The sequence below is a fragment of the Astyanax mexicanus genome, chromosome 12 (genome assembly GCF_023375975.1).
Source record: "Astyanax mexicanus isolate ESR-SI-001 chromosome 12, AstMex3_surface, whole genome shotgun sequence".
Classification (NCBI taxonomy): Eukaryota; Metazoa; Chordata; class Actinopteri; order Characiformes; family Acestrorhamphidae; genus Astyanax; species Astyanax mexicanus.
Window position 1 is genome coordinate 19,750,529 of NC_064419.1, and position 15,524 is coordinate 19,766,052.

At 41.4% G+C, this 15,524-nt stretch overlaps 1 protein-coding gene across 9 annotated transcripts in view; it reads left to right on the plus strand.

Annotated features, from left to right (window-relative positions):
- Positions 1-15,304, plus strand: part of prdm16 (PR domain containing 16) — a 304,752-nt gene extending 289,448 nt beyond the window's left edge. For 8 of the 9 annotated variants that reach the window (XM_049486253.1, XM_049486256.1, XM_049486257.1 and 5 more), the window contains 7 exons: positions 1,968-2,137; positions 2,535-2,612; positions 5,204-5,373; positions 5,619-5,790; positions 8,115-8,336; positions 9,500-9,671; positions 11,175-15,304. In XM_049486253.1, the coding sequence (XP_049342210.1) occupies positions 1,968-2,137; positions 2,535-2,612; positions 5,204-5,373; positions 5,619-5,790; positions 8,115-8,336; positions 9,500-9,671; positions 11,175-11,309 (1,119 nt within the window). In that variant the 3' untranslated portion in view covers positions 11,310-15,304. The remainder of the gene's footprint in view (positions 1-1,967; positions 2,138-2,534; positions 2,613-5,203; positions 5,374-5,618; positions 5,791-8,114; positions 8,337-9,499; positions 9,672-11,174) is intronic. The other variant, XM_049486258.1, reaches the window with a different exon arrangement.
- Positions 15,305-15,524: the final 220 nt, after the last annotated feature.

The window sequence follows — 15,524 nt, forward strand, 5'->3', positions numbered from 1 at the left end:
TATAGAGTGTGCAAAGTTCAGTTTGTTATCTTCTGATTGGAAAAACAATCCCTCATTGTTTACGGTAGCATTTCACTCCTTTCCCACCTTTGAGCAATGATAAAATGAAAATATTATTAATAATGACCTTTTGAATTGGAGCGAGTCGTCCCATGCAGCGCTGAAGTACAGCTAAGTTTAGTCGAGGCATTGTTTCTGCGGAGCTCTGCTCTGAGGCGCGCTGCTAATAACTTCCTACCATTTTTTTGCCCTGGCTGCCTAGATAATGTCTGCATGTCCATCAGGCACTTCCTGTGTTTGTGTGCAGGAGAATGGCCTCTCTTGTTGGGAACTGTCTTATCTGACCTGTAAATCTGTTCTGTATCAATGTGGAGCTGCTCCCCCAGACCCAAACCCTCTTTTTCTTTTATTCTCTCTCTCTTTCTCTCGCTCTTTCTCATCCTCCCCCTCCGCCGCCACGGCTTGCTGCTCGCTCTCTTCTGGGTGGCACAGGGACAGCTGGGCAGGCCTGGTCTGAGAGATGAGAACGTTGTTACGGATGCTGGGGAGATGTTGATGTTTACTAATTTCCTTCCCACACGTCCAGCATTCTTACAATGCAGTGGGAATGTGTGACAGACGTGTATAACAGATGAATCACAATGAAGAGAAGATGATGTAATGCTCCACATTTACTGAGATAAAGAACGCACTGCGTATACTGTCTCTCAATACAATGAATAAAGGAAAAGTTTAAATTAGATCAGAAAACACTAATAATAAACAGTTAAGAGTGCTGGGATCATTTAAAATCATAAAAAATGACCAACCAGACAGACCTGCTCTTGGTCATCATTCTCTCATAGTATATCGGTGCAGTGATGGAATCAAGGTGCAACTCTCAGACATGGACAAATAAATTGAGACAGTGTGTCTGTCTCCATGTTTATTCATATTCCAAAAGCAGGAAGGATGTAAGCTGTTTTTGGCTATGGAGCCACATAGCGAAGCCTTTGTTCTGCATCTAATGGGGAAGTGCTATCAGCGAGGGGTATCTTAAACTGCATTGTATGGTTACCGTTCGCAGAGGTGAATGGCTCATTCAGAGGCTTCTCTCAGAGACTTGTCGGGAACAAAGTGGAGGGCCGGGGCTCCCAGGGGGCTGCTCGAGTGGCTGCTAACGTGCCATAGGTCAGGGAGGTGACTCTTGAACAGCACAATCAAGACTCGACCTTCTGATATACGGCTTCCTCCGGCTTTCCGCCCTCGTCTCATAATGATGCAAAACTCCCCTGCTCTCTTGTCAGAGCCGCCCCCTCCGCCTGAGTTATTAGGTTCTTCAGGTAGCTGGACCCAAACAAATATCTGCGTGGGGTCGTAATCTGTATCGCAATCTAAACTCAAGTGGTCACTTTCTCAGACCAGATTAGGCTTAATCTCAGTTAAAAGCTGCGTGATCAGAAAAATTCCCCCCACTGAAAGTAGTTCTTAGTGCAAGATTAGACCTGATGTGGTTCAGATTTCAGAATCAAGGAACTGTCTGTGGATGCGAGTGTCCTGAAAGCAGCGAGGGGAAGTCCCTGTTCAGGCAAAATGGCATTCTCACTGGTGCTTTTGCAGAGGCACTCTCATTCCGGACCAGTACTTTTATTTCACTGGCGCAACGATGAAATTCCTCATCACTCAGACTTTACTTAGGCTTTACCCATGGTTCTTACATGAAGTTGTAACCACAGTTTACCCCACATGATAGGGTTGATGGGTAATACAGTAAAATAAAAATAGCATGATTTAGTGTTCATCTTAAACCTCTAGTTTTAGATGTTGCCTTTACTACTTTATCGAACTCGACTGAAATATCAGACTCTGTTGCAGAACACAAGTCACAAGTGGCATTCATTGCATGTTCTTGGCCTACGCAGCTGTCATACCCCTGACCTACCATAAAGCAAGAGCAGCTGATCAGAAGCTCCTTTGTCCTTTTTCAGATGTCGGCGATGGAGAACATGACTGAGAAACTGGAGAGCTTTGGTGCATTGAAACTGGACGCTCCCAATTCCCTACAGCACTCCTCACACCACCTCTTTAACTTCCGCTCCCCTCCCCCTTCTTTATCGGACGCTATCCTTCGCAAAGGCAAGGAGCGCTACGCCTGCAGGTAGGAAAAAGACTCTCTTTAATGCCTGTACTTGTACATTTGAGAAATTCATCAATGCTTAAATCATGTAAATAATTAGAAACACTAACAATTTATCTGGGTAATTTCCAAATGCTGGGAAATTTCTAAATATATGTAAAAAATAGTTTTAACCACAAATTTTGAAAATATTTCTTAGATATTCTACTAACAATTGCTCCTACAAAAAAACACTGTATCTCCAAAGAAAGCCAATGCAAAAAAACATTTAAAGCATTTCTATTGGTCCCTCATAAAATTGTGACAACATGTAAAAAATGTAACAGATGTACCATTTACTCCATCAACAATTTCAGCAGTGATCCGAACTGCTGTGATCATGTCCAACTGCATCAAAGACTATTTTCTTCTGCTACAGGTACTGTGGGAAAATCTTTCCCAGGTCGGCTAATCTTACCAGGCACTTACGAACACACACAGGAGAGCAACCCTACAGGTAAGCCGTTCAAATTCTCACACACATACACACACATACAGCCCTAAAAGTACCCCCCACCCCTCCCCAATGCCAATACACAGGGGTATCTGAATCTGAGTCCAAACAGTCCTCCAACCCAAACACGAGAGCCTGCAATGCTGAAGTGTTGACATCACTCCATAATCGAAAGATTTATTCCCGCTTGTGACATGCCTACTTCACAAAGCAGGAGAAATGGCTCTCACTCACGCTTGACACACAGACACAAACACACATTAAGAAAAATAGGCACATTTTTGCTGTTTGACCAGCGCATGAGCTGCAGCCTCGTGCTTCAGCGCCGGTCGCACAGAACCAGCCGAAAACGAGAGAATGAGTGAAAGAACGAGGAAGGGGAGCTGGAATAAGGGAAGGAAGATTGATTCTGTCTGTGCAGATGTTCTGGAGTTAAAGCGGGCAGAGCAAGCTCTGGACAATGTTGGCCGGTAATAGTGCCCTAGAGACATCCTTGCACTGTTTATAGAGCCGCTTAATTATCACAGATTTGGCTCCCTTCCAGCCACACACGGGCCCCCTCTTGGTGAGGATGAGGGTGTTCTGAAGAGGGGGCTTTGATTTGCAGGATGCCGTGGCCTTAAGCAGAGCAGTAGGTTAATGGGGTCCAATGAACTCAAACCTGCATGTCTGGCAACCAGGGTCTACATTCTGTGAGAGAGCAGTCAAATGGAGGTTCTACAGTGGCAAAGTTGTGAAGCTTTAAGGAGAACATCTGAAGAAGCACCTTCTTTCTCATCTTCATTTAGAAAAGCACAGTTGTCAGTATTGTGAACAATATGAAATATTGTTATATATTTTTATTGTGATATTTATCATAGTACTTAAATACACTAAAAAAGAGAACATCTGTATTTAAGGGTCTTTTTTCTCCAGGAATGTAAAAGCAGCCTCAGACAGAATCTCACCCCCTTTAGAGTTCCACACATCTAGCGCCATGCTTTGTGGAGGCAGGCCGAGTGAGATAGAGAGCCTCCCATGGGACTCGGCCACTGCATGCTTGGCTCCTTTGCAACAATCCCCTGATTAGCTCGTTTAGAAACAATTTACCCTAACAAATGGCAGACATCATCATCATCATCTCCCCTCCCCACTTTGAGGCAAATAAGGCCGAGGCGAGCCAGTATCAAACTCCGGACTGCACTCAGCAGTCTTCATGCTTCATTGTAGTAGGCTATTTGCCTGTTCTAGATACTATCAGCCCTAGTCTTTGCAGTGAAATTGGCCCACTAGGGCTGACCATTGAAAGACCCCATTCAGATTGTAACGCTCCATGTACAGTCCTTGTAACGTGGGGAGAAAAGAAAAAAGAGTAAAGATGATGAAGTAATTTACAGTCCCCTTGGACAGACTAATAAAAATAAACAAAACGGGGTAGAAAAGGCCGACGGGGAAAAAAAAGAAAATGAAAACGAGGAACGCTGTCTTGGAATTTTACCATTTTCTATGAACCATGATGCGCCAAGTCTGGAAAATCAGCCCGAGCACAGACACGCACACACTCGCCGGCGAAAATGAATTGGAACATGAAAAGCGGCCTGCATCTTGATTCCGAGCACTTGATGACGAGTGATTTTCCCAAAGCAATTAGCCCTGAAAGTCAACCTTGCAAGCGGCTGCGGGAGTCCAGACCGAGTCAGGCCACCCAACAAAAGGGCCACTGTCCGGCTGGGCTCTTGACGCGGCCTTGCCGCCGTGTTTGTTTATCAGCACATTAAATTGATGTTCTCCGGCCTATTCTGGATGGGCTGTCGTCGCGAACAAGCAGGCCACAGAGAGCTAGTGGAGAAGGCTAAGCCGTGGCCCTCAGGGCAAGCTGATCTGTGCCAGACACACACACACACACACATATATATACACAAAAGCCACTGAAGACTCCCCATCCAGCCTAGAGAGGGACAAGACTTCTCTTCATATCGCAGACCTTGATTCCATCTAATTAATCCTTGAATGATTATGACCACCAGGGGAAGGGAGAAGTAAAGTAGTCAGACTTTTCAAAACAAGTGTTTTAATTGAGGTTTTGCATGAGGCATGAAACTCAGGGTTGACTTACTTTCACTTAAAAGAAACATGATGGAAACATGACTTGGGGCTAAATGACTTATTGAGCCATTGTTTGTTTTGGCAGAAAAGAGCCTGTGATTGTTCATTTTTAAGTAACATAAAAAGATGTTGTGAAAAAAAAACCTGTAAGAAGAAATGGCTTGTTTAATGTTTAAGCTCTGTTTAGTACGTGACATTGCCTTTTTGAACCACAAGGGGGCTGAGCTTAATACTCAGCTTAACTTTAAACTATAATGGTTAAGATTTGTGTAAAGAAAGCTGTGTAGTTTTTAACTTATGCCTCAACTTTAACATTACGTTGTTTATACTTTGGGTTTTTGTTGAGCAAGTTCATATTCATTTTTAAAAATGATTATTTAATTTAGCAAGATATCTTCAAGCCCTGCAGTACATGATTTTACTGTGTCCCTCAGTTATTATAGCTGTAATGCTACATTAACATTACAAGACCTAGGAGCTCTAATTCTCTGTTTTTTCCTTCCCTGCAGATGTAAATACTGTGACCGTTCCTTCAGCATCTCTTCTAACCTCCAGCGACATGTTCGTAACATTCATAACAAGGAGAAGCCCTTCAAGTGTCACCTGTGTAACCGCTGCTTTGGTCAGCAGACCAACCTGGACCGCCACTTAAAAAAGCATGAGCATGAAAATATTCCAGGTAAAGCACCCCACCCATCTCACTAGTAACTATTGACTGGTTGATCAGTAGAACTCATGTTGTGTTAAAGATTTGTGTTTTTTTAAAGCTTAAATGGTGGCTTAAATTAATAGTTGTAAAACATGAGGTAAATTTATGGAAAGAGCTTTGTATATCCTTTGAAAGCCTGAAGAGTAATTCTCTGTTTTGCATTTTTGTCTTGTTCCCTGTCCATCTGTCTCTCTCTCTGTCTGGCGGGCCATCAGTGAGTCAGCACTCTGGGATCCTCTCAAATTTGGGAACGAATATCTCCTCTCCAAACTCCGAGCCCGACAATCATGCACTTTTAGACGAGAAGGAGGACTCATATTTCTCAGAGATTAGAAACTTCATCTCCAATAGTGAGCTGAACCAGGCCTGCAGCTCCTCAGAGAAAAGGTAGAAATCCATGTACACTCAAACACACACACACATACAGATACAGAAACACACATACAGACACAGAGACACATACCAAAAGTATATTTTGAAGCTATAGTAACCATGAGTGCAACTGCAGCAGACTTGGAGTCTTGCAGCTCAGCATGAAAGCTAAACCCTGCTCTCTAGTGGCAGACTATGGAATCTGCTTACAGTGCAGCATGACCTAAAATATGGACATTTAGTTGCACAACATTACCTTCATAAAAGAGAAAGAGAAAGCAACAGAGAGAGAGAAAGAGGTGCAACACCTCCGTGATGCATTTCAGCTCGACTTGAAGTTCTGTTGTGCATTAACTGTAGCCAGATACACGCTAGGGAGCACCTTTCGCAGCCCAGGAAAACACCAAACAAAATTCATTATGACTGCCAAGAGCGAGAGCGGTACAGAGTGCATGCGGTGTGTGGCCTGGTCGCAGAGCGCCCTCAGAGCCCGGCATGCTGCTCTGACTCTGGCTGCTGTTCTGTGAAGGAGCACTGTGCAGTGAATAAAAAGTACAGGCAGGCACATGAATTCTTTCTCAGATGTGTAATGGTCTCTCTCTCTCTCAATTTTAGCCCATTCCCAAACATGCCAGCAGAGCCTAGATGCCCCGGCCTCATCCAGACACACAAACGCTCTCGCCTTGCCATATGGGATCAATAGTCTCGTCCCCAGAATCTAGAACAAGCAAGCCTGGCATTTTAATATCTGTAATTCGAATAAGTGCTCTGTTTTCTGTCTCTCTGCAAATCACCCCGGGTTCAGACAGGACAGACAGGCAGCTGCGCGTGATGACTGTTCTTCTGGGGCTCACTGCATCATTCATTCTGGTGTATATAGCATTCTCATTCTCTTCTTTTCTGTCATTCCAGTGTGACAGGTACTTTCCTTCTCTCTCTCTCTCTCTCTCTCTCTCTCTCTCTCTATTTCAGTCTGTCTTTCTTAAGCAGTAGAGGAGTTAGTTATCTGTTAGTTATCCTCAATGACTTCCCAGACTTGCCGGACTGATGGTGTTTAAAGTTAAAGACTGGGTCTGTTTTGGCCCCCTGACTGTTCTGGCCTGTGACAGGTTATGGGGGGCTCTGGGCCCAAGACAGGCTTGCAGGTTTACCTCTCCCTAGGGACCCTACGATTGAGGCATTTATCTGTGCACTACATTGATGGAGTCCCCCCTCCAGTCGTTCCCCCTCCAGCTAAGGCAAACACTGTTCTGACATGTTTAGACTGAGAGACAAAGCGCAGGTCTGTGGCAGGGCCCGCTGCTGTCTTCCGTGTGGCATGGACTTTCTCCCGAGCCAGAGCACAATTTGATTACGGGATATTTAAGCTCAGTGGAAAATGGAAAACAAGCAGTTCTTCTCGTCTCCCTCCCCCAATTTCTTTTTTTTTCATGCGTAAGTCTGCCCCTCTTGTAGCCACACTATCCACCTCCAGAGTCAATCCCTCTACCCCCAGTGTGCTCGACGTTACAGCCCACTCTGATGGACATCCATTCGAATCCAAACGAATGGAGACAAGAAACGACATGAGGGGACAGGCTCAGGGAAGGCAGTGAGATCATAACTATTTGACGAGAAAGAGAGAGAGCGAGAGAGAGAAGTAATGGAATAGCGTGGTGCTGATAGGTGGTTTGCAGAGCAGCCGTTTTCCGTGGCATTGAGACAAGCCGCAATGATTGGAGCTGACCCTTTTGGACCAGCCTGTCTCGCCTCTCTGGGATTAGCTAATTCATCATCGCCGAAGCGTCTGTCGTTAATTACACAACCTGTGTGTTTGTCATTCGGGGGCCCTGCATGTTTTCAGGGCGAGGGCCTGGCAGGGGAATCACAGGTCATTCTGAAATGATGGATAATAATTGGGAGGCAGGAACACAGAGCACAGCGCACGGCACATGGCGGTGATATTCGGCAGTCTGGCCATGACAGTAGATCTGCTTTCGTGGACCTCTGAGAGGGAAATGGCCCATCTGAGGAGAGATGGAGTGAGCTCATTTAGTTGCATGAGTAGCATATGTTGTGGTAGGCAAACATCAGTGCATGGGTCCGTAGAGACCTCCGAATGGAGAGCGGAGACTTCCATTCCAGTTCTGGTATATCTGCACTCATGGGAAATAAAGTAGATACATACATAAATGCTGTACAGTCCTACATGTGGAATATAAGCAGGCTTTGCACTGTTATCATCACTTTTCGTACGTTTTTCACAGAGCATCAGTTTAAATGTGTATTTTTTTTTAAACTGTTTGACAGTAGAAAGCAGGACGCTCTTTTCACCCATGTTGTTCTTGGGGCGTTCACAGGTCAGAGCTGGCGGAGGAAGAGCGTCCCGAGTGCCATGCCGTCAAAGGCTCCAAATTAGAGGAGGAAGATGAGGAGGTGGAAGGAGATGATGAAGATGAGGAAGGTTCGCTGACAGAGAAGTCGCAGGACGAGACGGCTTCTCCCGCCACCATGGTGCAAGGCACTTACGAAGACGACGAGGAATCGGCTCCTCTCTCCATGACCTACGAACACCCGCGCAGGTGAGACACATCTCACGTCACTCTCACATGACCCTCACATGAATCATTGTTCATTTCCATGCTCAAGAGAGGCACTCTTTCTCTGTTGTGAAGGACAATGTAATTGCAAAGGAAGGACAAAGTAATTAGCAAAACATACATGATATACAAATTTAAAGTACATTAAGATACTCCATACGTGATACAAGCAGACCTTATATAGGCAGAACCTGCATTTATAGTTGATTAGGAATTGTCAATGGTAAAAGCATTGGTAGATCAAGAAAAATCTATGCAATCCTGCCAAGAAAATGGTAAACATTACCAATTGTAGCATGTTTTAAATGTCCTAACACAAATAAGTGGAGTGTTGCATCAAATGCTTATGAAAATTGCACTTTTTCTTTGATTATGGCTGGATTTGATTATGTGCTTCATACATTTTGGGAAGCCAATCATTGTGAAAATCCCTTATTTTCTGTTTATACCTGTGGTGAGAAGGGCAGCACAGGAGTAAAAAGCCAGCACTGCATCATGTCCCACTGACTGGTGCTTTACCAAAATCCCCAAGACCACCAAGAAATAATGGCACCAGCATTTGATTATCTTGGTTTGTGAACATGACTTTTAAAAAATTAATAAATAGGCAAGCAACAGATAATTTCAAACCTGAAAAATCGTAATAGGCAGCTGTTATCAGACTCTTTAAATATTTGCACTCTTATTCAGTCACGTAGTCATTATGTAATTTATTCATTATTACTCTTAACTAACACTACTAATCAAACTACATAGTTAGCTACTACATAGCTCTAATTATTAATAATAATATTCTACTACTGTCTACTTACTGTCTGCTTAAGTAGCACACACAAATATACAATGTAAAGTCTCAAACAAGTATCATATGAGATAAAGCTTCTCTCTTTTAGACTGACATGCACACAAATCCAACTCATTCCATGTATATTTGGTCAGGAAGATGGTGTTTTAGCTCCACATGCATGTATGTGTGTCTTTGCATGCGTTTACTGTACGTGCAGTTCAAGTCTCTATGATGCCACCATCGCTCCGCACCATCCCACCATTCCTGCCCTCTGCATGCACAGCATACCCACACCCCATCCAGCTCTAGTCGAGCGATTGGGCTAACTGAGGGTCCCCTCCCCTCCTTCCTGGTGCAGGTGTATGGAGGAGGAAGCAGGACTGTTAGATCTGGAGCCTCTGCCGGGTTTCCCCAAGGGCCTGGAGCTCCATAAGCCTGGAGAAGAGCCCTTTGACGTTAAAGACATTTTTAACACCTCCTTAGAGTCTGAGGTGCTGAAAGAAACGCTGTTGAGGCAGGCTAAAACCCAGGTATGTTACTGCACCCACCCAAGGATTAAGAGTGAGAGTATATATAATTCATAATGAAGACCCTCGGTTTAGATATCAGACAGTTTGTCTGATAAATATAAGCCACATTAGGCAATGACGACTATTTTTAGGTCATGACAGCACCCAACATAATATTGAGCTAGATACAAGCTTATATATATGCTTTAGAGAGTGTGTTTGAAAGACTCCTATTGAATGATTCAGTGTGATTACACTGCAATACTACCTCAGTTCTACTTTATAATAGATATATCCTCAACAGTATTGTTTGTCAGACTGGAGCTTTCTCTCTTGCAGACCCTTTTCTTTATTCTCCTCTGAATCTCTCAATTATACTGTCAAAAAATAACAGATTAACATTAACATTACTAACACATGCCTTCTAACAGCAGCATCATTTGCACTCAGAATGTTCCTACGCAATATTGCCATAATATGCTTTTATGTATGGGTATATTCTGAAAAAAACACTGACCAGCTACACGAGAATAAGCCATTTTAGCTACCAGTGCTACCAGTGATACAAGCAGTTGCTCAGTTTGTGTTCTCTGTAATGTTTTTTTCCTAGAAATAAAAACTCATGTTAGATGTCTACTATTAAAGTTATATAAGTTAAAATATCAGACTTATGTCTGACAGATATTTAACCCAAAAGAACGCATAGTGATGGGTCCTTTTACTGCAGGACAGTGTGTAAATGTGAGATCATGTGACCTTTTTTTAGAGGTGTTCTGAGTTAGTGCTGGAGATAACACTAGCTCATTTCAAATGTGTATTTTTGCTTCTACAGCTCTGTTCTATTCTGTTCCATCTATTTGAACAATTCCAATGCTTTAATTAAATGTTATACATTCTATAGAACTAGTTCTGACAATTCTTGGAACAAAATGTTAAAATGTATTAAGTTATAAAAATGTTATTGTGTCATATGTTGCATGAGGATTTTAACCTTAAACTTTTTACAGTCATCTCTTATAGGTTCAAGCCACTCTAATTAGTGAAATTGCTAGCACAAGTTATTTTGGCTAATCATATGTCAACATTTGCTACCATTGAATATTACTCTCTTTTCTGTAATTACAGTTTACTAGTAAAAATATTAATAATACTTCCAAATATATATACTGTAATATTACCTAGTAGAATTAAAAAATGTGAATGATAGATAAACTCTAAACCCCTGATGTCAGACTATAAGTGACATATAATAATATCTCAAATTAAAAATTACAGTATGTATATCTGCATATTGCAGATATTTTATTGCAAGTATTGCAATATTAAACTTTTGTTATACTGCCCATCTCTTATTTCACACTATATCTTACATATGTGATAAAAGTTGTTTATTATTAGAACATTCTGTTTGTTCGTATCATCTGTAAAGTATGTAAAATCTAAGAAAGTAAAAGAAAGTGTAGTTTTAAACTCACCCCTCTTGCTTTTCTCTTTTTCTCTTTTTTCTCTTCTTTGCTCTCACAGGCTTATGCAATGATGCTCTCTCTGTCAGAGAACAACTCTCTGCATCCGTCCTCCCAGAATTCGCTGGATGCCTGGCTGAACCTGGGAGGAGGCCCTTCAGAAACCAGCTCCTTTCATCCACTCAACCACATCTAAGCCCAGAGAGCACAGAGACAGAGCGGGAGATCGGGGAGAGGAGAGAGAGAGAGATATTGAGAGAACGAGGGGATGGGATGGGTAAAGGACAGTGTGAAAGAGAGGCATGTGTTGGAAATGAAAACAGAAGCACATGAAGACCAGCAACGCTTTCAGTAGTAGATGAACCACCACTTCAGTAGGGGCTTCGGGGGGAGGGGGGGACCTTAGCCAACTGGACTGTTTGGCTAAAACAGAGACATGAACCAGTAGAGCTGTAGAGATCTCCTTTCCACAACAGATAAAGAGAGACTGAGCAGACCACTTCAAGTACAGCACCCAGTCGATCTGTCTGTCTGTCTGTATGTCTGTCCGTATGTCTGCCACTCCTTCAAACTAGATGCAGGTGGTGTTCTCCACAGAAGCTCAGACTGCTGTCTCCCACTGACACCTTCAGAAATCATCCCACATTCACATCATTTCTCATCAAGGGTGAACCCTGCTGGTGAAAGGGATGCACTGCATTACTGTAGGAGGTTCCTCTGAGCACAGGCTGAGTACACACAGTGGCTAAGTAAGGTATTTTTAACACATCCATATTCCCAAAGAGTTCCATATACACATATATAAAGGGTTAGTTTAATGGTTTAGGACATGCACTGGGCAGATCAGACCACAGGAGGGCGCATTGCCTCAACAAGACAGGGTGTCTCCAAGCTGAACAGGGTTAATACTGAATCCTGTCCACTAGATGTCTCCAAAAACAACTGCTGTGAACCAACGTACACAGTCAATGATAGTCAATGACCACACAATATAAAAACAAGAGGTTGGGAGAGTACAGTACTAGAGTACAAGTAGGCTAATCACTTACATTTCCAATCACATACCTCATTCTGTATCGTTCCTCCTATAACAGAGTGGTAAAACCGCTCAGAGTGCATTACCACCCAACCACATGTGTAGGATTAGCAGAACTACGTAAAGATGCTCATATTGTTTTAGCTGTACAACAGGCCTTGGTCTGAACTAAGAAATAGTTAAATGAAGAGTTAAATTATTCTCCTCTGGAGGCATTTGGATTATCCTCTTACCTTCTTATCTTCTCAAGCATTCAATAAGGTTATCCTCTCTTTTTTCTGTTGTTTTGTATGTGATTTGTTCTTTGGTAAAACAAAAAAAAACAGTATTGTTTCAGTTTTTTTTCTGAGCACCCCTGTGCTTAAATGTTAATATAATTATTTAGTGAAGGACCAAATTTGTACAATATTGTTGTATGATATACAAGATAATTTGAACGTTCGTAGCGAAGAGTGTTGTGTGCCAAATAATCCTGTTTTTTCTTTTCTTTTTAGTTTTTCTTGGACAATCATTTATTTTTTTTCTTCCCACAGTGGTTTCCCATTGTTTTAAGTAGTGTTTTCTCTCCCTTATTGCCTTACTCACGTTATATACATTTGTTGTTTGATTTGAGGTTTTGCCTTTGTTTCCTATTTATTTTAGTTTTTCATTGTCGGTAAAAGAAAGGAAGTACCGTAAGAAAAAGAAAGAAAAAAATATATATAGCTCACACACTCTACTTTTCTGAAGGAATTAATTTTTTTTTTTGGGGGGGGGGGGGGGGTAAAAATGTTAATCTCTCAATGCTCTGAAGGTGATTGTATAGATCAAAAATCTCAAAAATCATCTGTTTTATTTATGAGAACTTCTTGACAAACGTCTTGGCGACCCGTCTTGTTTGTGTCTGTCGTGAGGTTTGTTTTTTTTGTCTTGACCATTTCAGACTGTACGTGCAGTGTTTGATGTTGAACAAATGGTTGAACTTTCTTTTCTTTTTCTTTTTCTTGTTTTTTTTTTTTTTTTGCTTTGAAAGAAATCCTTTGATTAAAGCATCAGGTAACTCGAATAGTAGGGCATTTTATATATATATATATATATATATATATATATATATATATTTTTTTTTTTTTTTTTTTTTTACTGTCATAATCAGTTCAACGGTCAGTAAAAACAAATTACAAAAATAACACAGAAAGACTCTGCAGCAGCAGCACACACTCTGAAAGCTGGATTTCCCTCTCTGGTGTGTAGGAAACAGCGCGCCACTGTGTTCCATATATAACACTGAACAAATTCCATTCTGTAGTATCCCAGACGAGCTTCCGATGAGGAGTTTGTTTGTTGTTTAGTGGGAACGTGAAGTCAGGTCAGCCTCTGAACCAACTGAACATTATTTCATTTAGGGGTCTTTCATACTTTCATATATATCTCTAGGCTCGTCATATCTCTTGCAAAACTCTTACAACGAAAGCAGCTGCTGTTAATTAATTGAAGGTAGGACTTAATCAAATGGGATCAAATGATGAGCTGTGAGCTCATAGTAGATATCATGGGGGTGGGGGAGGTTGGGTTTGTTTTATTGTGGGTTTTTTTTTTTTAGTTTTTTGCTTAGTGCAGGGACTCAGGAGTCCTGGTGCAACTCCACTGAACTGTGAATCCAGCACATGAATCGTACAAATAAAGAAAACGACTAACCACGATCTCATGATGAATGTGTAGAGTAGACTTAACGCCTGATTAATGAATCAAACTCGGATCAGACAGACAAACATAAAAAAAAACAACATCTTTCACCCCTTTATTTTTAGTCAGCCAGATGGAAGACAGGAAGAGTGTCCATTGCTGTCACCACTTGTTCTTGTTTCTTGTTCTCTGACTCACTCTCCTGGCTTATACAGTTTAGGTCACTCCCTATATAATAATACAATTCACTGAATCTAGCACTTAAGTGCAGGACACTCCTGTCGATAAGCAGCAGCAGCAGCAGCAGAGGTTTTAAAACCCAGTCCTCCAGTGGCTTTTAAAAGCACTTTAGAGAGGAAGCAGCACACTGCTGGCATTACGAGCGGAAGAACGACTGAAGTTATTCACCTCACTACATACATGGATGGAGTTCAGTTAAACCTCAAGCACTATAGCAGTCCTCGGCCACTAGATGGCGCCTCTGTATCATTATTCACACTCTCAGCCAGTTGACTGTTCAGTAGATAGGAGTTCACACAGGCTAGTCCCTCTGCTACACAGGCTAGCAATGCTGGAGGTTGATTGAGAACACTGCATACGGAGAGGCTCATGTCACATACTACTGTAATAATAATAATAATAATAATAATGAAAAGAAGAAGAATCGAGCGCTGTAAGTGATGGAGAGAAAGAGAAAACACACACACACACACACACACACACAAAGTGAACGGTCACAAACCGAATGTGACACAGACATGATTCTCCTTTGCCCTCTGTTACACAAAATACACAAAGTAAAGTAAATGTAAAACCATACAGACTTATGGTTTCTCTAAAACTGTATAGCATTTCAAAATAAAATAAAAAAAAATTGATGTTGCGAATGTCTGAAAAATTAGTTCAAAACATGGGTTTGAAAAATAGATGGTGCTTGTTTCATTTGAATCCAAGTTGTATATCGCTTCTGTTCTGTTTAATAAAAAAAAACACAAAAAAATAACAAAAAAATTACAAAACAAAACAAGGTGACCTGTTGTGCATGACTTGTGTTTTAGCGGTCATAATGGTGTCCATTTGTGAAATGTGTATCTTAAATTAAAGAAGAAAAAAAAAATGGTCATTAAAAAAAAACAAGATTTGTAGATGCACTTATTGTACATGTGGTTAGGTTTAGTAGGTTTGACTTTAAGTCCTTGTTGAACTGCCTTAAATGCAACGGGCAGACGGTTAATTAAACAATATGCTTGTGGGAGAGAAATAATGACGAAAAAAATGAAAAGGATTGTAGAATAATAATGAAAATTCTGAAATTGCAGTTCTTTTTTCATGCTTGTGATTATTGAAGATGTACTTTAGAGAAATTTCATGGAAAAGACATGATTCTGATGTTAATTCTGTAGAATAGATATGTATACCAAATGTAATCTTTCCAATGCTATGAAGAATTTATACATGAAATTGATATGCAATAAAAACCTGTGTGCTTTTTATATGAAGGCCGTCTTTTCTTTTCCTGTGTGTGTGTGTGTGGGTGTGGGTGTGTTTAAGAGAGAGAGAGGTTTGGTGTATTGTAGGGTATTTGAAAAGGAAATAAGCTTTCACAATGAATGAATGTATTTCGCTATATGTTGCACACATCGCTGATACATAATGTATTTTTAGCACCGGATTATGAGGTGCATTATATGACACTTCCTTTCTAATTCAGCA